Source organism: Lynx canadensis, chromosome B1 (assembly GCF_007474595.2).
Source record: "Lynx canadensis isolate LIC74 chromosome B1, mLynCan4.pri.v2, whole genome shotgun sequence".
Taxonomy (NCBI): domain Eukaryota; kingdom Metazoa; phylum Chordata; class Mammalia; order Carnivora; family Felidae; genus Lynx; species Lynx canadensis.
Window position 1 is genome coordinate 127,101,890 of NC_044306.2, and position 24,370 is coordinate 127,126,259.

The 24,370-nt window shown below is 37.7% G+C and overlaps 1 protein-coding gene and 1 long non-coding RNA gene across 4 annotated transcripts in view; both read right to left on the bottom strand.

Moving 5' to 3' along the window:
• PDLIM5 (PDZ and LIM domain 5) overlaps positions 1–24,370 on the bottom strand; it is a 223,228-nt gene that overhangs the window by 11,462 nt on the left and 187,396 nt on the right. For all 3 annotated transcript variants that reach the window (XM_032592935.1, XM_030313420.1, XM_030313417.1), the window contains one exon: positions 13,543–13,717. In XM_032592935.1, the coding sequence (XP_032448826.1) occupies positions 13,543–13,717 (175 nt within the window). The remainder of the gene's footprint in view (positions 1–13,542; positions 13,718–24,370) is intronic.
• LOC115512411 lies at positions 22,917–24,068 on the bottom strand. Its single transcript, XR_003968380.1, has 2 exons — positions 23,816–24,068; positions 22,917–23,552 (listed from the first exon to the last, which is right to left on the bottom strand). It is a non-coding gene; the product is annotated as an uncharacterized LOC115512411 (long non-coding RNA).

Genomic DNA, 24,370 nt, shown 5'->3' on the forward strand with positions numbered 1-24,370 from the left:
TTTTCAGTAGCTCCATCCCACTAATTTTTATTCACAGAGTGGCTTTACCTCCAAGGCACTGTTACACTTATCCAATTTGTCCATACAACATTCCTGTGAGATAGACCAGGGCAGTTATTACAAACTCAGTTTAACAGATGGAGAAGCTGAGATACAGAATGTTCAAAAGATTGACAAATATCATAAAATCATTGAGTGAAGGCCAGAAGCTGAATTTCCTGATTTGTAGCAAACTGGTGTAGTCAACTGAATGTTCTGCTTTTCATCTCATTACCATCAATTATCATCACTGAGTGACCACACAGTTAATTGTCAGTGAGCACGGATACCTGACTTCTAGGCAGATTATAGGAGAAGTCATAGTAATGAGCATCACAAAATCGAAGCATTTTTTAGCCTTTAATGATAACATAAACCTTAGTATTCAGTAACTATTTCCCACTGGGAAATTCTTTGCAAATACAGTGATGTTTACTCAGAACCAGCACCTAATCCTCCAAGAGTCAAAAAAGTAAAAAAGTTCTTGATGAATGATAAAAATGTGTTCTTTGAGGTATAAGAGGGTATTTTCTAGCCTCATTTTTTGTTAACTTGTTTTTTATTAATAACATGATGCCACTTTTATCAGCTGGTGCATGCAGTTCTCCTGAGCATTTGAGACAAATACTTTATTATTATGTTTTTAAGCTTTAGGGCACCATAGTTTTGTTATCACTAACAAGGAGTGCCTTTGTTAACTAATTCCTGCCAGAGAAAGAAAGGGCTATAGATCACTTATTCTGTAACCAAATATGTTACTTTGGGTAGGTTGTCCCTCAATTTTTAATTGGATAATAAATAACAGTTCTACTCAACAAGCTCCTTCTTCTCATTTTCTCAGTATATATTCAAAGATAAACCAAGGAGTCACAATGCTCAAAGCTAGACAAAGTTTCATGAGTCCACTGAGCTTTTCCACCAAGTGGGTATCTGGTTATACAAGCTTGAAAAGGCTGCCAGGTTCAATTTACTGTGACCATAACATAGAGTCTGGTAGAACTGTGCTAACATTTGCTTGGACACTAAAGGCAGATTTCAAAGAATTTGTTAGACTGAATTTTTTTTTATGAGGGCACATCTTCCAGTTCGTCCATAGGCCGGATGGCCCCTGAAGGCCTGTATCTGTATTCAGCTTTCCAGTTTGCAAAAGTCAATCTAATCAAACTCCACATTCTGTATGGATGCACTTGAGAGCTTTTCTCCACAAACATGGCTATCAGTGCCAGCAAATATTTAACAAAATTCATCTGAGAAAAGAACAACTGATTGAGGAGTACACACTCCATTTTTAGATTTCCTAAAATAGGTGTTGAAACCAAGTCAGACCAGCAGAGAAGGACGTTCTGCGATTCATGGCATATTGGACCTGATTCATTCCACAGAATGATTCCTTTAATGACTGGTGCTCAGCCTGACACCATCAGTCTACACTGACACTTGTCCTAGGAAACAGCCCTGTGACAGTCACCCTTGCTCCTCCTCTAAGTTGCTATTGAGAGTGTTATCTGTTAGAGATCATACAGGGTCATTTCCATGTGGACTCTCTGGAGAAAGTCCTTCAGGTTTTTGTAGTAAGAACAGTTTTGCTTCTTCTGAGCAATAGGGTTTTTACTCATCGTACAGTAAATTTAAAAATTAACTTTCTTTGTTGACCACTAGAAGGCTTAAAGCCAAATTTAGTCAAACCCTAGGCAAGTATGTAAGGTCATTATTATAGGTTTTGTCAAGTCTCAATGAGCACATTTTTGACCAGTCTTCATTTTTAATGGTCCCATTCATGATTTTCATTATTCTTTTGCTTCCTTTTATAATTTAGAAGATTTTCTTATATTTCATGTATTCTTAAAAATGTTTTTAAAAGGTTTATAGAATAGTGCCTAGTACAAATAAATTAATTAAATTGATTAAAACTATCATCAGTTGAGGGACACCTGGGTGGCTCAGTCAGCTGAACGTCCGACTTTGGCTCAGGTCATGATTTCATGGCTTGTGAGTTGGAGCCCTGCGTCGGGCTCTGTGCCTGCTTTGGATTCTGTGTCTCCCTCTCTCTCTGGCCCTTCCCTGTTCTCTCTCTTCTCAAAAATAAACATTAAAAAAAATTTTAAAAAAACCTATCATTGATTGAAAGAATAATTTTAAGATACCTCCTTACTTTCTTATCAAATCTAAATAGTGAAATGTCTTAACAACAGTAAAGAAACACCCTCTGCACCTTTAAAAACTGAGCTGAATATAACTTTTGTTCCTGCCAGAGCTCCTTTCTTAAACATGCTCAGTGTGCTACTGCCCCAACCGGGTATTCCCTGGCCCAGCTGAAAGAGCACTTTTCCCACCATGTTCTTGAAGTTATGTATAGATGAAACAATAACATCTCTTATATATAACAAAGTACTCTTTTCTGTGTTGGCAGAGACTAATTTAACAAATTCATTAACACAGGCTTAACACTGAAGAAGTTCTTCTTGTTCCAGGTAGATTGGGTTTCCATCTGTGACCTGGACAGACAGGCTTGGGTAACAGCAAAGTGGAATTAAATATGCAGCTACCTCTCTTCCAGTCCTCCACGCCACTGTCTTTCCCAAGTACCCCTTGACTGACAAAGGAAGAGACAGGAAAGAGTTAAATACACTGACTGGCTGACAAAGAGTTAACCTAGCTCATGAAACTTTTTACCCTCTTGATCTTCTGTGAGACTTATACCAAAAAGAAAAGAGAGACACACACAGAGAGAGAGAGAGAGAGAGAGAGAGAGAGAGAGAGAGAGAGAAAGGAAAGGTGGGGGAAAGATGTCAAAAGGAACAGGAAAAGAAAAGCTTACATGGTGAGAGGGTGAAAGGGGTTGCAAATTTCAACAGGCATAACCTAACAGGGATTCAGCTTCAAAATCAAATGCTCCCTTCTTGCCTCCCTTTGTAATTTAACTTGAACAATAACTCTCAGTGATAGAAATTAGCTCTATAAATAGATGAAGAAAATATCAGAAGCTACCTAACATTCCTAAGATCATGTGGATGATAACTGTAAAGCTGGCATTCTAAGGCCTAGCTACTGGAGATTAGAAATTATATTTGACCCAAAGTTACTGCATCAATAGAAGTTAAAAATTTAAAAAAGCTAAGAAAATCAAAAGAAGTTAATCAACAAAAGGTAAAAACAAAGCTACATGAAAAAACAACTTGTGCTCAAAGACAAAAATGGCATCTGATATTCTACTTAATTAGATATAATAAAAATGTATACACCAATTTTATATTATTAATACGATCAAATTTTGGAAAGGGCTTGGCATGAGCAAGGCGTCCAAGAACAATGGAACCATAGGAAGAGTTTTCTGAAACAGAAAAGATCACTGGAAAAAACCACACACACACATTCACAAATACAAAGACATATGCAGGGAGAGTAAAAGAGAATGAAATACACTCGAACATGACAGTGAAACACACTCCCTTTCAATACTTACAATACTCACAATTAGCAATAGTAACAATCCTTCCTAAAATTAGAAGTGCGGCATTTCCAGTAAACTGTGCCCAAACTTTCCAATTTGGAGCATTAAATAATATATTTCTATTTTTACTGAGTATCATCTTTAATTTGTAAGCCCATTAAAATACTGCTTTTAAAAGGTTGTGAGGCCAACTGTACCTTTTTATTTTAAAGACATAAATGACTCACTGCCTAAAAATATATGCACAGGTAAAATGAGCCTGAAAATAACAGTGAATAAAAAGGACAAGTTCTAAAAAAGGTAATATTAACTGATAATTCTTTAAGTCTATTGGAGACAATTATACTCAATTATTTATATTGGTTATTATAAAATCCACGAAGCAGGAAAATGTGATTCTATATATTAAGACAAGTGAGGTATAAATTCAACTGGGAGAAACTATTATCATACATTCCTCCAAATACTTTTTAAAAGTTCAGTCATTAACTGAACAGCAGAAAATATGGCAAGAAACAAAGCCAGGAAAGGCCCTGCTCACACGGAACTTACTTCCTAGCATGGGGACAAAAAACCAAATAATGTTAAAAAAAAAAAGTTAGATTTTAACAAGAGGAGGACAATGAAGCAGGGAGGGAAGATAGGGAGACTGTATATATTGGGGGGGGGGGGATTAAACAGGTGGCCAGGGACACCTGTTTTAGTAAAGATCTGACGGAGGCAAAGGTGAGCCATGCAAATATCCAGGGAAAGAGAATCCAGGCAAAGGTAACGCCAAGTGCACGGGCCTGATGAAGAGGCCTGGGGAGTCTGAGAAACAGCAAGAAGGCCAATGTGCCTGCAGTAGAGGAAACAAGGGGGAAATTGCCAGGTAATAAGGACAGAGAGATAATGAGGTGGCGGTGGGATGGGAGTGACTGTGTAGGGCCTTTAGGCCACTGTAAGGATTCTGGCTTCTACCAACCATTATGGGGTTTCCAGCAAAAGAGTGACATGATCTGATTTATGTTTTATCAGGATTACTCTAGCTACTGTGTTGAGAACAGACAGGTAAAGGGCAAGGGCAAAAGCAGAAAGGTACTAATTGGAAAACAACTTCATTATCCCAGGTGAGAAGTAACCATGGCTTGGATCAGGGTATTAGTAGTAGTACAAACAGTGAGAAAGGTTCAGATTCTGGGTCTATTTAAAAGTTAAGAGTTAAAAGGATGTGCTGATAGATCACGTGAGATCTGGGCAACTGAGCAAACAGACCTACCACTAAGAAGAGCAAAACTGGGAGACAGAGCATGGTAGGCAGTATTCCAATATGGCCCCCAAGACACCAGTCTTCTGGTGTACATGGCCTGTATGATCCCCTGGTCTAGAGTGTGGGTGGAACCTGCGAATATGATGGAACATCACTCCTGTGACTAGTTTATTTTACCTGGTGAAAAGGATTATGCAGATGTCATGTGAGTTCCCTAATGAGTTGACATGGAGTTCATCAGAGATTGTTTAGGAGTGTGTTAATTTCCACATATTTGTGCATTTCCCAAAATTGTTGGTTAGGTATTTCTCATTTCACTCCATTCTGCTCAGACAACATACTTTGTATGACCATCAGTCCTTTTACATGTATTGAAACTTGTTTTATGGTTTAACACATGTGGTCTATCCTGGAGAACGTTCCATGTGCGCTTCAGAATTTGTACTCTCCTGTTATTAGACAGGATGTTCTATAGATGTCTGTTAAGTTTAGTCATAGTGTTGTCCAAGGCTTCTTGTCAACTTTCTGTGCAGTGTTATACCCATTATTGAAACTAGGGTACTGAAGTTTCCAATTATTATTGTTGAATTGTCTATATTGCTCCCATCTATTCTGCCAGTTTTTGTTTCGTGTATTTTTGGGCTCTGTTATTAGGTGAATATATATTTATAATTGTTGTATCTTCTTGATGGATTTAATTTTTTATCATTATAAAATGTCCTTCTTTTCTCTTTCAACACCTTTTTTCTTAATGGCTGTTTTATTTAATATTAGTATATAATGTCACTCCAGCTGTCTTTTGGTTATAAAGTTTGCATGATGTATCTTTTGTACACTTGTACACTTTTATTTTCAATCTCTTGGTATCTTTTAGCGCGAAGCGTGTCTGTTATAGGCAGCATGTAACCAGACCATGATTTTATCTATTCTATAATTCTTTTAATTAGAGTGCTTAGTCTATTTACATTTCATGTGTAATTTCTGGTCAGTTAGGAATACGAGCACCATTTTGTTATTTTTTTTTTTTCCTAGATAGTCCTACATCTCTGTTGCCTTTCCTATATAAAAGAGGGAAAGAGGAATTAAGCTCATCAGCTGACAGTGAAAATGGGAAATAAGTTATTACAGGTCTAAGGAGAAAAAAGAAAACATAAAACTGGCTTTCTGGGAGATGGAGAAGTAAACATACTAGAGAAAGACAGCAGATTTTTGTCACTATTAAGAACATATCTGAGTGACACCTAGATGGCTGAGTCAGTTGAGCATCCGACTCTTGATTTTGGCTCAGGTCATGATCCCAGGGTGGCAGGATCAAGCCCCTCATGGAGCTCTACTCTGAGCATGGAGCCTGCTTGAGATTTTCTCTCTCTCGCTCTCTCTCTAAAATAAAATTAAAAAAAAAAAAAAAAACCCACACCTGAGATTAATAGCCATGAATTTAAAGTGTCACTGGTTAGTATGGTTAGAATGGGTTTCCTTCCAGCCACATCCACCTTCAAGTGTGGGCACAGAGTAAACCAAGGCTTGGTTTTTCCAGCCTAGTGGTTTCAGTTAAGTGAATATGATGAAGTGAGAGATGGGCAAAGGAACTGAGGATGTATGCAAGGGATACTGACTAATGAGTGCCTACAGAATTCAGACTGGATAAGAAGGGCAGTGAGGATACTGGGACCCAAGGGAACAGTGAGAAGGTATTTGAAACAATGGATCAGAAGTTGCTGGGAGGCAGGGAGTGGTCAAAGGATTGCTAGAATTGAGGTAACGGGGGAGAGTGGAAATATAGGCTGCTGTTCTTTTTTTTTTTTTTTTTAATTTTTTTTTTTCAACGTTTATTTATTTTTGGGACAGAGAGAGACAGAGCATGAACGGGGGAGGGGCAGAGAGAGAGGGAGTCACAGTATCGGAAACAGGCTCCAGGCTCCGAGCCATCAGCCCAGAGCCCGACGCGGGGCTCGAACTCCCGGGCCGCGAGATCGTGACCTGGCTGAAGTCGGACGCTTAACCGACTGCGCCACCCAGGCGCCCCTAGGCTGCTGTTCTTGAATGAGGTGCTCAGAAATGAGATTATGGAGGAAATGTAGTTAATGGTAGAGGATATGACTGAAAACTGGTGGCTGAAGTTAACTAGAGGAATCACTGAAGTAGAAGATGTCAGAGAACTGACAGACTTCAATATTAGAAGGATCATACAGATAATGAAATCACCAACATGGATTTCCATTATTAATATATTTTCATGAGGCAAGATTAATTTTCAATTTTACAACTGTGACAATTTAGAACCTTTTGGATATCTCACGATTTTCCTAAGTACTATGATTCAGAACTCCTTACTATGGATATTAGGGCAGTACATATATATTTCTTGTATTACTATAAGGGTATGATGTACCTCTCCTAATGCTTACATTATTACATTACGGTTATCTGTGCCAGGGTTTTGGCTTCTCTATCAGATGATAAAATGTATCAAAACAGGAAATGTCTCTTAATCTTTATATACTATAGTGCCAGTATGGCAACTAGTGCATGTTTTCTTTTTAACTTATTTATTTTTTAAACTTAAGATATAATTGCATACAATGTGTAAGTTTATGATGTACAGTGTTTTGGTTTGGCATGTTTATACATTGTAATATGATTACTACTCTAACAACAGCCAACACTTTGAAAGTTTTCAGTGGATATTTGTTGTATAAAACTACTGATTTTATAAGTAGGCTATTGAGCCTTATTGTTTGCCATTCCTTTCAAATAAAAGAAATTGGTTTGTTGAAACTAGAGAATTCTCACTTCTTTTGCACAAGTAGGATTCTGGATGTATCTCTATTAAACTTACCAACAACTGATATGGTTGTTGATTTGCTGGTCTGTATTTTTTACTAAAGTATAACTGGATTATTTTGCTAGGGCTGCCTTAACACAGTACCACAGACTGGGTGACTTAAACAGCAGGAATTTATTTTTTCACAATTTGGGAGGTTGGAAGTCACATAGATAATAAATGGTAAAACCTAAATTTGAGTCCAGATCTAACTAATGTTAGATACACAATCAAGATGTTGGCTGGGTTACTCTCTTCTAAGGCCTCTCTCTTTGGCTTATGGATGGCCATCTTCTCCATGTGTCTTCACATGGTCTTCCTTCCGTGTATGTCCAAATCTTCTTACAAGAACCCCAATCATAATGGATTAGGGCCCACCCTAATGACCTCATTTTACCTCTTTAAAGACCCCATCTTCAAATATAGTCACATTCTGAGGTACTGGAAGTTAGGGCTTCAACATATGAATTTAGGGGGGCATAATTCAGTATGTAATAGTCACTTCCTTAAGGGAAGGGAACATGTCTTTGATTTCTGTATCACTGGTGCCTAAATGGGGTAGCACACAAAATATTTAATGAGTGTTGCTTATAGAATGACTACATTTCTACATTAGATGAGAAACTGGAAAAGTGAACCCTGGGTCATCTATAGGAGTCTAAGGATGCATGCATATAGTACAAAGTCATTTTGGTGGGGAGGTAGGAACTTCTAATTATTCAATCTATTATTTACTCCCTTCTTTCTCACTTATATACTCACACATTATGAAGAAAAGCACTCAAGTTATTGCAGGTCTGCTTAAGATGTTTTTCTCCTAATTACATACAGTAACAAAGATGACTATGTATATATTCATAATAGTTATGCATTTATATATATTAATATATCTTGATGTATGTTTTCTTTACACAAAATTAGCATCATACTTAAAATCAAAAATAGATTTATGTTTTAATTTTAATATGATACTATAAACATTTTCCTTTCTTTAACACATTTTTTTAATGTTTATGTATTTATTTTGAGAGAACACATGTGCATGCACGAGCAGGACAGGGACAAGAAGACAGGGAGAGAGAGAATCATAAGCAGTCTCCACACAACACAAAGCCCCATGCAGGGCTTCGATCCCACAACCATGAGATCATGACCCGAGCCAAAATCAAGAACTGGATGCCTAACCAACTGAGCCACCCAGGTGCACCTAAACATTTTCCTAAGTAGTAGTTAAAACATGAATAAAATTTAAAGTTAGATCTGGGCTCAAATTCAGATTCTACCATTTACTTACTATCTGTGTGACTTCAGGCAAGTATGTATCTTCTCTGTGTCTAGGTTTTCTCATCTATGAACTGAGACAATTTTACTAATTGTCTCGCAAGTTTATAAAGAATGAGAATTCAGGTAAAATTCTTAGCACAACATTTGACATATGCCAAGAACACATTAAACAATTATTATCCAAAAAGAGGATCTTAATGGCACCATAATATTAGATGCTGAACATTTGTGTTTTTTCAAACTTTCCACTACAATAAATCTGAAATCTTGGTCTATATGTCTTGCTCATAAATCTTGGCCTAATGTCTTTGGTTGTTCCCTTAAACTCAAGAGCTAACATATTACACCAAACTTTTTTATTTTCAAGTGAAGTTTTAACAGAAAGGGAGAATAAATAAAATCTATTAATAAGGGAATGCTGAGAAACTGAAATGCTTGGTGAAACAAGCAAAAACCTCTCCCTGGGGTAGCTGAGATGGCTCAGCATGAGGAAAGTTTGAAAATCACTGAGCAAGAAACAAATGTTAAAGTCCTCTCTCTCACTGGAATAAACAATGGGTTGCCAGAATGTGATTGTTCTGGTGCTGTGCCGCAGGCAAACACAGAACAATAGCACTGTGGCTATTTCTTTTAAGCATTCCACAGCTAGGAAGAAATTCAAGCCCTATAAATCCTGTATACTTTCACAAAGATACTAAGCTTAAAGTGAATGGTTTAGTTAACTCCCTGTATGTAATACAAGCAGTGAACAGATTTTAATGCCACTGGGTAGATCAGTAAAGAAATAAGCTAGACTTTTCATAAACCTATCCTATTAGGAAAAATAAAATGTGGTTTTGGCTACATTAACCTGATTTTCTGCTTCCCTATTATACCAGCACTCAACTGTCAATCAAGTCATAAGTGTAAGAATCAAAGAAATGGTACTTCTATCATAAGTGGATTGGAAATGTTCCATAGCAAACTTCTCTTTTTTAATTTAATGTTTATTTATTTTTGAGAGAGAGAGAGAGAGAGAGCGCGAGAGAGAGACAGCATGAGCGGGGAGGGGCAGAGAGAGAGAGAGGGAGACACAGAATCTGAAGCAGGCTCCAGGCTCTGAGATGTCAGCACAGAGCCCGATGCGGGGCTCAAACTCACAAACCGCAAGATCATGACCTGAGCTGAAGTCGGACACTCAACTGACAGCCACCCAGGTGCCCACGTTCCATAACAAACTTAATCAAAGCATCAAAAGAATTTCTTATCCATCTATAAAAGGCCACTAACTAATCAAAGTAATGTCTATTTAGGTGCAACATTCATAACTCTTTTCAAGGTTCAAACAAACCAAAAAAATGTCAGGCATTAAATTACATCCAAAGAAAATATTTTATGGAGATTTTGGATAAATATGTTCTATAAGAGATAACAGGCTCAATGCTAACATTCAATAATTAAGTTTTCTGAGGCCATCAACTTTGCTAAAGAAATTAAAATAAAACAAAATTTGCCTTACTTTGCTTTTATTTAAATACTTTTTGAAAATGCGGGAATTAGAAAATACATAATAGGGGGTGCCTGGGTGGCTCAGTTGGTTAAGCGGCCGACTTCGGCTCAGGTCATGATCTCGCGGTCCATGAGTTCGAGCCCCACGTCGGGCTCTGTGCTGACAGCTCAGAGCCTGGAGCCTGTTTCAGATTCTGTGTCTCCCTCTCTCTGACCCTCCCCCATTCATGCTCTGTCTCTCTCTGTCTCAAAAATAAATAAACGTTAAAAAAAATACATAATAAAACAATACAAATTATAAACAAATAATGTAAATTACTCTGTGGAAAATAAGAGATATAAATTATAAAATAATCCTAAACTTCCCAGAGTTTGCAGGTTACAATATTCCCTATTGAAGTATCAAGCCTGCAACCGCAGCTTGTTTTTAAAACAGGTGTCCAAGAGAATGTCACTTGATCTAACGTGTCCTTGCTTTGGTAAGTGATACTGACACTGAGGCCAAGAATAAGAATTATGCTTTGACTAGGTCTCTGAACTGACCACAGTCTATTCAAGCTACTTTAGCATTTGAACACCAAGCAAATATGCTTATGTTAATTACCGTCATGTGATCTTGACATGAATTAATCCCTGTTCCTATTAACTTCCCTAGTAAATGAAGCTTTAATGCTTAACTGATAACAAAGTGCTGGGATAATCCAGAGCAATACAAATTTAACAGATGAGAGAGCAATAAGTAATGGCCATTCATCTTATTAATATAATACATATTTATTTCACATGGCAGAAAGACTGTATTAAAATTACATCCTGGCCTAGCGTTAAAACTGAAACCAAGATAGGTAGGGAGGGGTGGGAATGTAATTCCTATTTAGATGTTCATATTTTCTCCACAGTAAGTTTTTTCACGTGTTGGTACTAATGATTATAGGATGTCACAGAATTTAATAATCAGACAATATGAATCAACAACAGATAGGGTTTGACAGTTTGTTAACCCATCCAGTAATTACTTGCTTACAACAGCATACAAATAGCAGTGACTCCAATCTCCATGAAGGGTATTTTTATTCAGAATATAGTATCCCTAACCACCAGTCTAGGTAACCAAAGTACCATAACTTCTCAAAACAAATGTTACAAGTCAGAACTTGTTTTTTATTTGATTAATATTAATCCTAAAAATATAACAACTAAATACAGTTGGTAATTAAAAATATAGTTTTATTTATTGGAACAAAGCAATACCATGCTAGAATCTATTAATTTAGATATTTCTTTAAGGCAGTAACCCTATAGTACTACTTTTAGGAAACTGACTCTACCCAAATTGATATTATGGCTTGAACAAGTGGGTCTAGAGTCACGCATGATCTGTTCAGGTAAAATATCCACAAATGCTTTCTGTGTGTTGGTTATTGTCTAGACTTTGGTTTTTTCCTCCTTTTCCCCATAACTATTATAACTACTCCCACTGCTACTGGCTCATTCTTATTAAGCAGGAACTCAAGATGGAAAACATATTTAAGTGAAAAAAAAAAAAAACAGCTTACAAAATATTGTATTGTAATTCTATTTCTGTAAAATCACAAGTGTCCAGGGGCGCCTGGGTGGCGCAGTCGGTTAAGCGTCCGACTTCAGCCAGGTCACGATCTCGCGGTCCGTGAGTTCGAGCCCCGCGTCAGGCTCTGGGCTGATGGCTCGGAGCCTGGAGCCTGTTTCCGATTCTGTGTCTCCCTCTCTCTCTGCCCCTCGCCCGTTCATGCTCTCTCTCTGTCCCAAAAATAAATAAACGTTGAAAAAAAAAATAAAAAAAAAATCACAAGTGTCCTTACAGATGTGTGTTTTAAAAATGAGAGTTCAAATACTAGTAGTGGTTATCTTGGAAGGTAGAATTACGTACGAACTTTTATTTTTGCTTTCTGTTTTATTATTTTTGAAACGTACAATGAACATTTAAGATGAAAAATCTACTTTATTTTTTTTAATTTTTTTTTAAACATTTATTTATTTTTGAGACAGAGAGAGACAGAGCATGAGTCAGGGAGGGTCAGAGAGAGAGAGGGAGACACAGAATCCGAAGCAGGCTCCAGGCTCCGAGCTGTCAGCACAGAGCCCGATGCGGGGCTCGAACTCACGGACTGTGAGATCATGACCGGAGCCTAAGTCGGACAGACGCCCAACCGACTGAGCCACCCAGGCGCCCCAAAATCGACTTTATTTTTAATCATGTACTGTGTACTGTGTCCTTGACATATTTATTATTTAATAGTGGGTCAATGAAAAGAATATTTATATTTGGTTCTTAAATAGCAATAATTATATAATAGAGTAGGGGAAAATGCAAGCAAGCCTTAACGTTATTCAGCTTTAGACAAGCCACTGTTTCAACTATTTCAAAACAGGATAAATTAAAAATGAGGAGTGAGCTTGAAGAGTCATTTCAACCTATTATTTATTACTGCCAACAAGGCGACTCACAGAAGCAACAAGGTCCTGCTGGTGGGATCCCTGCCATCAACATTCATATCTACACCTTCTAACATTTTAGAAATCACTTAAATGCTCAGAGGTTTACTAAGTGGCAATATAGTGCACTCACATAAGATCTCTGGGCCTTTTTTCCCTTATGGAATTTAACAGACAATAAAACAGATTTGGATACAAAAGTATTTTAAAGAAGCAGGTTATGACCTAATCTAAAATTGAAAGCATTTATGAATAGATCCAAAGGTAATTATATCTTTCTGTACTTAGGTATTCAAAAATCCAATCTTTTTTTCTCTAAGGCTCAAAGTTCTTTACTTTTGTCACTAGTTATTTTTCATCTAAATGAAAAGTCCTCACTTTTACAATCTGTAAAAGAATGAAGTTCAGAGAAATAATCTTCAGGGTCCCTTTGAGTCTTAAAATTTTATTACTCTCTAAAAGGCCATATTAATCATTATTTTTTCTTAGTTTTGACAGGAATTAATAACTGAGAAAAGTGGTATTTTGAGCTTTATTTACAGAGTCCAGAATTACTTTTCATTACAAGAGATTCTAAGAAATATATATATTTTTATTTATCACTTCAGTGACTACATAAAAATATAGCAAGAATATTTTCACTAATAAAATCTGAAATCATTCAAAATAATAATAAAAAAAAATTAACATTGGTATTAAGTACTTTCAAGAAAATTCCAAAAACGAATAACCCACCTGATGACCTGGTTACAGTGGGCACACATTGGAGTTCGTTTCCCTGCAGGAATGTGCTCAGCTCTTTGCACTAAAGTGCCTTGGTCATGTGCCTGGGGCTGTCCCCTGGCTGAGTTGGCTGGTGCTACTGCTCCTGATGAGGCTGCACTGTTTGAGATTCTTCCACTGGAAAGTGCTAGGAATTAAGACACAGAAGAATCAGAATGAGAATAAGCCAAATATAAAGTTTTTCTAATATTCAAATAATAATATTACTTTGTAAAATCATCTATTCATATATAGCAACACAGGCCTACCTCAAGAAGCAAGAAAAATCTCAAATACACAACATAACCTTACACCTAAAGGAGCTAGAAAAAGAACAGCAAAGGAAGCCTAAAGCCAGCAGAAGAAAGGAAATAATAAAGATTAGAGCAGAAATAAATGATACAGAAACAAAACAAAACAAAAACCTAGTAGAATAGATCAATAAAACTCAGAGCTGGTTCTTTGAAGGAATTCATAAAACTGATAACCCCCTAGCCACGCTTATCAAAAAAAAGAGAAAGGACCCAAATAATAAAAATCATGAATGAGAGAGGAGAGATCATAATCAACACCACAGAAATGCAAACAATTAATAAGAGAATATTATGAAAAATTATATGCCAACAAACTGGGCAACCTGGAAGAAATAGATAAATTCCTAGAAACATAAACTATCAAAACTGAAATAGGAAGAAATAGGACATTTGAACAGACTGATAACCAGCAAAGAAATTGAATTCGCAGTAAAAAATCTCCCAAGAAACAAGTCCAGGGCCAGATGGCTTCCCAGGGAAAATCAACCAAACCTTTAAAGAGAAGTTAATTCCTATTTTTCTCAAACTGTCCCAAAAAATAGAAATGGAAGGAAAATTTTCCAACTCATTCTATGAGGCCAACATAACCTCAAAAAATTAAAAATAGAAATACCAGGGGTGCCTGCGTGGCTCAGTCAGTTAAGCGTCCAACTTCAGCTCAGGTCATGATCTCATTGTTGGTGGGTTCAAGCCCCATGTTGGGCTCTGCGCTGACAGCTCAGAGCCTGGAGTCTGCTTCTGGTTCTGTATCTCCCTCTCTCTCTGCCCCTCCCCCACTCGCACTCTGTCTTTCTCTGTCTCTTGAAAATAAATAAATGTTAAAAAAGCTATTTTAAAAACAGAAATACCATATGATCCAGTAATTCCACTATGGGGTATTAACCCAAAGAAAACAAAAACAGTAATTCAAAAATATATATGCAACCCTACGTTTTCTGTTGCATTATATACAACAGTCAAAATATGGAAGCAACATAATGTATCCATCAACAGATAAGGAAGATGTGGTAAAGATATATAATGGACTATTACTCAGCCATAAAAAGGAATTAAATCTTGCCATTTGCAACAACACGGATGGACCTAAAGTGTATTATGCTAAGTCAATAAGGCAGGAGGTTGGGGGGATGGGAGAAATAGGTGGAGGGGATTAAGAGATATAAACTTCCAGTTATAAAATAAATAAGTCACGGGGATGAGAAATACAGCATAGGGAATATAGTTAAAAGTATTGTAATAACATTTGTATGGTAACAGACGGTAATTACATTTACTATGGTAAGCATGGTATAATGTATAGAATGGTCAAAAACCACTATGTTATATACCCGAAACTAATATAACATTGTATGTCAACTATACTTGATAAAAAGTTTTAAAATAATAATAATTATTTTCAGGCAGGAAGACACACACATTCCAAGATAATGGGTTAGCTTTGGGAAAGACACAAAGGAAGTGAGTAAAATTGCAAAGGGGCTTCAATCACATCTGTAATACTGTATTAAATATTAAAGCAAAAGCAGAATTATATAAAAAAACCTATTCATTTGCTTATTCACTCACTCACATTTATGGAGACACTATGTATCAAACACTGGACTGTGACTACAGAAATGAACAGAAAAGAAAATCAAGGATTACAACACAGTGAAAGAGTCTTAAAATTTTATTACTGTCTGAAAGGCCACATTAATCGTTTTTTTTTTTTTTTTCTTAGTTTTGACAGGAATGAATAACCTAGAAAATTGGTATATTTAGCTTTATTAAGTCTGGAGTTACTTTTCATTACAAGGGATTCTAAGAAATGTGTGTGTGTGTGTGTGTGTGTGTGTGTGTGTGTGTGCGCGTTATACCTATATATATAAATACATACAAATATAAACATAAAAATAAATATATATAATGTGTTATAAGAAAAGCAGAGTTGCCTCTGCTTCCAAGAGGAGATGCAGTTAAGCTGAGCATTGACAGCAAGGTACTTCTACTCATCTAGATATCTCTGCTAATCATCAGATAGATTTAACTCCAAGTACATCAGAGGCACAATAAATATCTCAATGTGTTGCAAGATAATAAAAATAAAAATGAACTCAATGTATTACCTCTCTTCCTGTATTCTCTAAGTAGACTGTAAAGTCGGTCACCCAGTCATATAAGGTAGCTACTTAAGAACCATTCTAGGACCTTCCTCTCTCTCATCTGTGGTAATAATGGGTCCTGCTGATTTTACATCACAAGTACTTCTTGATTTTGCCCGTCATCACCCATTCCGACAATACTGTCCTGGTTTAGGTCCTAAATCTCTCCCACCTTGCTGGTCGCCAAAATGTCTTATCCTTAAATGCATCCTCCCAACTGCCACCAAGGACTGAAATCTTATCAGGTCACAACTCTGATACACCACTTCAAGAATCTCCTTCTTCTCTGACCACTGATGTAGTCCATGCTTCTAAGCACTGCATTCAGAGCCCTCCAAGGGCTCTCTGCCTGCCCCACAGTCTCACTGCTCACCACCCTCTGCCTCAGTCTTCAGGCTGCAGCAACGCCCAATGCCTCAAGTTTTCTTATAAGTCCATCTATGCACAGGCTGTCTTCACTGTCCTTTCTCTCCCCTTCTCTCTATTTACCTAGTAACCACTACATAGCATTTAAGATTCAACCCAGAAGTCAACTGCTCTAAAAATCTTCCCTGAAGTACCTCTCCCCACTGCCCATGCCACATAATCCAAATTAAATGTTTCTCTTTCACATTCCCATAATTTTCTGTGAATAACTTTATTACTGTTTCTACTTCACATATCTGTGCCTCTTCCTCCCCAACTAAAAAGCAAGCTCCCTGAGGGCAGGAACTATGCCTTATTCCTCAGCCTAGGAGCTAATATGGTGTCTGGAATGAATGAACAAATGAATCAATGAATGAACTGGAATCAATACATAACTGAATGGGGTGCCTGGGTGACTCGGTCAGTTGAGCGTCCAACTTTGGCTCAGGTCATGATCTCACGGTTCATGAGTTTAAGCCCCACATTGGGCTCTCTGCTGTTAACGTAGAGCCTGCTTTGGATCCTCTGTATCCCTCTCTCTGTCCCTCCCCGACTCGTGCACACATGCTCTCTCTCTCAAAATAAATAAACATTTAAAAAACATAAACGAATGTAAAAACTGTGACAACCTGAAACCAACAGGAGGGCTGCTCCTTACCCACAGGCAATTACGATGTAGTGGAAAAGACATATATTCAAAAAACATTTAAAAGGACTAACTCTTATTTATAATAAATAATAATATAAATTTACTGCATGTGTGTGTATTGACAGGATTCATTTTACAGCTGTGGTTTTAACTGGTAAGATTAATTGGGCTAATTGAAAGAATAACTCTCCCTTACCAGAATAAAGCCTGTTTGCAATGATGGGCAATTACAGATTCAGAAACCCAGCTTTTATAAACACATAGCACATCTACAGGGCTCTCTGCCTGGCACTTGAGCCGTGAAATGGCATTTTACAGACCAGTGAGCTTTACCATTGCCCTTGTTTCAAGTGACTCAACTGGGCTAGGAAAATGTTTTCACTCCCTTAGATTCACGCTTCCTCGTATAGAAATGGGAAAGAATATTACTGTGTACATTCTTCTTCCTTGTTACCGCATTTACTTGCACAGCACAACATGCTCCTCTGTGCGTCTTCCATTTCTGTATCCAGACCTGATTTCTCTTAGAGCAACAGATAAGCATTTTCAATGCCAATTCCTGTTCTTGTCTTTAAATTCAAGATATGAAAAATGGATTTCATCTTTTTGCACACATTACCTCAGAACTCCTTCCTGTATGTCTGAATTCTGCCACTTAGTGAGGCACGGCGCTCTGTCTCCTATGTGCCTGACAGTCCGCAGACCCTAACAACTGTTCTGCTGTAAATGTTTCCAAGGTCTGTCCCTTCTTTTTAATCCAACCCATGATCTGTCATTTGAGTCCTGGTCTTGAATCTCTAAAGTCTGGACAACTGCAAGTCTCCTAACCATTCTCTCTGCTGCCAATTTCTTTCCAACCTTTTCTGCTGGATTATTTTCCCAAATACACTACTCTCATCATGGTTTCTTGCTTATTCAGTCTTGACAGTCCAGTCCCTCAAGGAGCTCACTCCGGTCTTCTTTATGACCTTGTCTTTTATGCTCACTCACATCCCTGCCATCACCCTACTCTATTATAGTTACTTAATATTTAACTTGTGCCATCACTATTTGAAGGCACTCTTGTCAAATCCTTATAACAGCTCTATGATTCAGGCAAGATTAGCACCACTTATTTTTATTCTGAGGCAAAGAATGGTAAGAGACTGGTCCAAGGCCACACAGCAAATAAAGGGCAATCCTGAACCTAGGCGGTTTGGCTCCAGAGTCTGTGTTCTTAACCACTATGCTATAGTTTACTCACTGTCCCTTGAACATGTCAGGTTAGGCCCTGCCTCTATGACCATTAGCCAATGAAGTGTCCCTTTCTCCAGTACCACTCATACTTTTCTCCTTCTACAAGGCTCATGGAAGTTCCATTCCCTGAGCTCCCTGCCACCACCCCATCTGCCCTGAAGATCCCAGCTAGCAGTGTCCTTGCTCTTTTTTTTTTTTTTTTTTTGAGAGAGAGACAGAGAGAGTATGAGCAGAAGAGGGGCAGAGAGAGAGACAGTGAGAAAGAATCCCAAGCAGGCTCCATCCTGAACACAGAACCTGATGCAGAGCTTGAACCTACAACCATGAGACCATGACCTGAGCCAAAATCAAGAGTCAGACACTTAACCAACTGAGCCACCCAGGCACCCTTCTTGCTCCTCTCAACATCCACAACACCCCTGCCTGCATAATTTGTTTATCAACATCTTATATCCTTACAACCTTCCTAAGGCAATGATAAACTTTTTTTTAATGTTTGTTTATTTTTGGGAGACAGAGTGAGACAGAGTGCGAGCAGGGGAGGGACAGAGAGACACGGAGACACAGAATCTGAAGCAGGCTCCAGGCTCCGAGCTGTCAGCACAGAGCTCCACATGGGGCTCAAACCCACGAACTGCCAAGATCATGACCTGAGACAAAGTCAACGCTCAACCGACTGAGCCACCCAGGGGGCCCCCTGTAATGATAAACTTTTAAACAAAGAGGACAAACTATGTAATTCTCTCTACCCGCTATCAGAAAACAGCCTCACAAAGAGAAGGCAAAAAAAAAAAAAAAAAAAAAAAATTAACATTTAATCATGCAAAAGAAAAAAGGGAAGGTTCCAAATCACTTTCATTTTGCCTTTTTAAAGAGCAATATTGAGACGGATATTTTTAAAATGCGGATCAGGGTCAGGATTTCAAACAGTGGGAAAGTTACCAATTGAAAAATCTGAAAATCAGACCTCAAAGAGAGTGAAACCCTTTCATCTACCATATGCCTTTATTTTATCACATTATCTATGCATAAGCCCTAAAGTACTGAGTCATTGGGACATTTTTAGCAATAAAAGAGTGTAGTTAATTCTCCATCCATCAGTCATTGTAAAATGGGACATAATCCACCTGGCCCATGCCTCAAGGAGAAGGTACATGGGAAACTAGCTTATTTAACATGAGAAGCCATTCTTAAACATGAAACATGTGACTGTGTCTTCAACACATGTAATAAGCCCTAAGCTCACTTCTGTTCCTTGCTTGGGAAGAAAAGCCTTGTTTTCTGTTACTGCCCCATTTTAACCACTTTGGATAAGACAGAAATTCTCACACCTCCGTTTTGTTGCTGTGTTGCTAGCACACTGGCCCGCACACAAAGCTACACAAGCCCTGTTAATTACCAAGCCGCGAACATTTCCAAGGCATAGTTATTTCCCGTATGAATAAAGTGATGTTTCACTTCTTCAGACTGAATTTCTCACTACTTTAGCACAGTAATGGGCAACTTTTGTGCCATCAAGTGCCAAGCCCCTGGCCTCTGCTCACTTGGCTTAATGGGGAGAGGGAGGTGTAAGAAGGTGAGGTCTTCCAACAGGGAAGGCACCATGAAATGAGCCTTGTTTCCTTAATAATTCTGCAGAGAACTGCACTACTATGCAGGGAAAAACGATCTTCCATGGGTGGTACAGAGACCAAAACACTTCACATTTATTGAACCTGTCATGAAAATCATGTTTATGTAGAAAAAAATATACATCTCTTTAGAGATAGTAGTTTAAAGATGACAATCTACTTATTTGTAATAAAAACAACTATTTCTTTTAAGTTTTAATAGAGCTATTAAATAGGACCATTAAATTAGCCCCATTTCATAATCTATGAATCTAAGTCACAAAAATTTTAAGTGACTTAAACTGAATAATGAATGAGTCAATAAAGTGTCATCCTGAGAACATTAGAAAGAAGTTAGTTCTTGACTCAAGTTTTCCTTTTTAACTTTAATCTTGAGCAACTTCCATAAAATTTGGCTTCTTTGTGGCTAATCTCTACCCCATTGGGGACATGTTGGAAAATTAATTTTTATTCTTTTATATAAAGTACATTTCAGCACCACAAAACTCATCTAGAAATTTAAAGCCACTAGCTACTCTCCAAACGAACAGTGTATCTTATTAACTTTAGAATGGTTATTGATGAGTCATCTGAAGGTTTAGAACAACATACATTCAATACCTATTTGCTGAATTGCTAGTGTTTCAAATATTTGTCATATTTGTCATATATTGAAGTATTCTAAGAGGCAATACATTTTTAAAAAGCAAACAGATCCCTGACTTACTAAACATGAAATTTAAAGTCATCTCTTTTGGACTGCAGACTATAAACTGCAGATAAAGAATTTTAAAAAATGGAACCACACAATATTCATTAATTTAGGTAGGACACTTACCTCCTGTTGTTAGGGAAATCTTTGTGATATACCATTTGAATTTTTTTTTAAATGTTTATTTATTTTTGACAGCGAGAGAGAGAGAGAGAGAGAGAGAGCATGAGCAGGGGAGGGGCAGAGAGAGGGAGACACAGAATCCGAAGCAGGCTCCAGGCTCTGAGCTGTTGGCACAGAGACCAACGTGGGGCTCGAACTCACAGACTGTGAGATCATGACCTGAGCTGAAGTCGGATGCTCAACCGACTGAGCCACCCAGGTGCCCCATGTGATATACCATTTGAAAACATAAAGTAAAAATTCTCCACTCGAGGGGCGCCTGGGTGGCTCAGTCAGTTAAGTGTCTGACTTCGGTTTGAGGTCATGATCTCACGGTTTGTGAGTTTGAGCCTCGTGTCTGGCTCTGTGCTGACAGCTCAGAGCCTGGAGCCTGCTTCAGATTCTGTGTCTCCCTCTCTCTCTGCCCCTCCCCCAATTGTGCTCTTTCTCTCTCAAAATTAAACGTTAAAAATTTTGTTTAAATTCTCCACTCTAGAAAGATCTTAATCACATTATTTCCCAAGCAGGTGATTCAGGTTTGTATTATTTGGCAAATTAGTTAACGTAAGTTTTAAGCAATCTTATATAATTATAATATACACAATGTTGGTTATATGTAATATTAAAATAATTATATAAATATATAATATAAAATACTATATACTATAGTATACTATAGTATATAGTATTGTACTATACTATAATTATTTACTGTGTGCTTCAAAAATAGCTGACCTCACTAAAAGACACCTGTTTGTATAAATAGCTTTTGGAGAAAAAGCAGAGATTAAGAGCAAAAGAACCCATGGTAGTACAATGTATGAATTCTCTGAAATCAGATGTTACCTAACTGTATAAAAAAGTGGGGTATTTGATATTTTTGCTTTCTACTCCTGCTCAAAAAAGGCTGTTAACTCTAAACCAATACATTTTTTTAATGTTTTATTTTTTTATGTTTGAGACAGAGGGCACAAGTGGGGGAGGTACAGAGACAAGAAGGGGACAGAGGATCTGAAGCAGGCTCTGCACTGACAACATCGAGCCCTATGTGGAGCTCTAACCCATGGACTGCGAGATCATGACCTGAGCGGAAGTCCGACACTCAACTGAGCTGAGCCACCCAGGGGTCCCTACACCAATCCATTTTTAAAAAATAGTAGTGAAGGTTATAATGTATACATTAAACACCTGGCCAGACTGTACTCAGATAGGAATGAAATTCATCAGTTGCCTCTTTTGGTTCAAGTCAAATTATTCAACTAATAGTAAAATATTCTTATTACTGACATGCAATAGGTGAAAAAATACTGTATTATGTCAAACCTTACTTGGAAACTTAACACAAGTCAGTGGGGGGTAGGGGGATGATATCTCAAAAAAAAAAAAAACTCAAAAAATCTCAAAAAATAAACAGAGGTATTTAATGTCTTCTAAGGTAGGTTACTCTTACTAGATGTTGTGCTTTTGAATTGCTGAAAATATCATTCATTAGAAGAGCAAGTTTGGTGTTAGGAGATGAACTGCTCATCAAAGTATGAGAAAAACATAACCTGATGATTTCTTACCACCTTCATAGTATATCCTTGGTCCAAGCCACCAACATCTCTTGCTTGGCTTAACGGTAGTCACTGCTTATAGAGATGTAGCTTTGACTCTTGATAACAATACAGAGGCCAGAAAAAAACTAAGCCAGACCATGCTACTCCTTTGCTCAAAACCCTCCAATTTGAGCTCCCTTCTAATCAATGGTCATACAGAATCAGATTCCTGCTCCCTCTCTGAATTACCACTCTCCCTTTGCCCATTACATACAAGGCACACTGGCTTCCTTATGGTTTCTCTAAATGGCCAGCATTCTTCTCTGATTCAGGGCCTTTGTACTTTCTCTTCTCTCCTTCTGGAAATATTTTCCAGCTGTTTGCATGGCTTGCTCCTCACTTCCTGCCGGTTTTCTGTTCAAAGGCCATTTTATCAATGTGGCTCTCTCTCACTATCCTATATGAAGGGGCAACCTGCTACCCACAATCCAGCATTCCCTATACTCACTAACTGGTTTATCTTTCTCCATAGTGTTCATCCCCATTTAACATATTTTATATTCTTTTTATTGTTTTCTTATTTTCTGTCTCTTCAGACCTTAAGGCCAGGGACACTATTTTATTCATTGAAACACCTCTAGCATCTAGAACAGTCCCTGGCATATTGCTTAATATATCTTTGTTTAGAGAATCAATGACTCCAGTACCAAAATTATCATCTTCCCGCTAAAAGGAACCAGACTCCTTAAAAAAAACTGCTAAGTATAGAATTGGGGCAGAAAATAAACAAGGGAAGTCTAGAATATCTTCTCATATTAGCAAGGAAGGAAGCTATCAAAGACTACCAGAGTGGTATCAAAGGGACTTCAAAGAAGTAGATGAGACAGTTTGAGCATTAATAAAGATAATAACCATGGACTACAATACTTCAAATATGTTTAACCCCATGAGCTCACAATGATTTCTGAAATTAGAAAAAAAATAGCATTAATCATCTTTAGAGGATGCTAAGGAAACAATTACTTTAAAAAACAGTAAAATTTAATAAAGAAAAAGAACCAAACGTTAACAATTTATCAGTCTGTAACTGATACATTTCATTTATATGCCATTCATTCCCCTGCCATTTCTGAACCATTCTGAAGCAAATGCAACATCTATCACGTCATTGATAATATTTCAATATCATCCCTAAAAGAACACTCTTTTTAAAAACCTAACCATAGGGGCGCCTGGGTGGCGCAGTCGGTTAAGCGTCCGACTTCAGCCAGGTCACGATCTCGCCGTCCGTGAGTTCGAGCCCCGCGTCAGGCTCTGGGCTGATGGCTCAGAGCCTGGAGCCTGTTTCCAATTCTGTGTCTCCCTCTCTCTCTGCCCCTCCCCCGTACATGCTCTGTCTCTCTCTGTCCCAAAAATAAATAAACGTTGAAAAAAAAAAATAAAATTTAAAAAAAAAAATAAAAAAAAAAAAATAAAAACCTAACCATAATTCAATTATCACACCTAAAATAAAAATTTTGTTATCATCAAATAACCAATTTTCAATTTCTCCTGTTAATCCCTGTATTAGTTGTCTCTTGCTTATTATATATAACAGCTTGTTGGCTAAAAACAACACAAGTATATTGCTTTACAGTTTTCCCACATGGATGTTACTGAGCAAATCAAAGTGTTGTTAGGGCTGTTTCCAGGGGCGCCTGGGTGGCTCAGTTGGTTGAGCACCTGACTTCGGCTCAGGTCATGATCTTGCAGTCTGTGAGTTTAAGCCCCGCGTCAGGCTCTGTGCTGACAGCTCAGAACCTGGAGCCTCCTTCAGATTCTGTGTCTCCTTCTCTCTCTGCCCCCACCCCTCCACTCTCTGTCTCTGTCTCTCAAAAATAAGTAAACATTAAAAAAAAAAAAAAGTGTTGTCAGGGATGTTTCCTTCTGGAGGTTCTAGAGAAAATTCATTTTTTTTGCCTTTTCAAGCGTCTAGAGGCTGCCCAAATCCAGGGCTTCATGGCCCTCTTCTGCCACCTCAAAGCCAGCAACAAG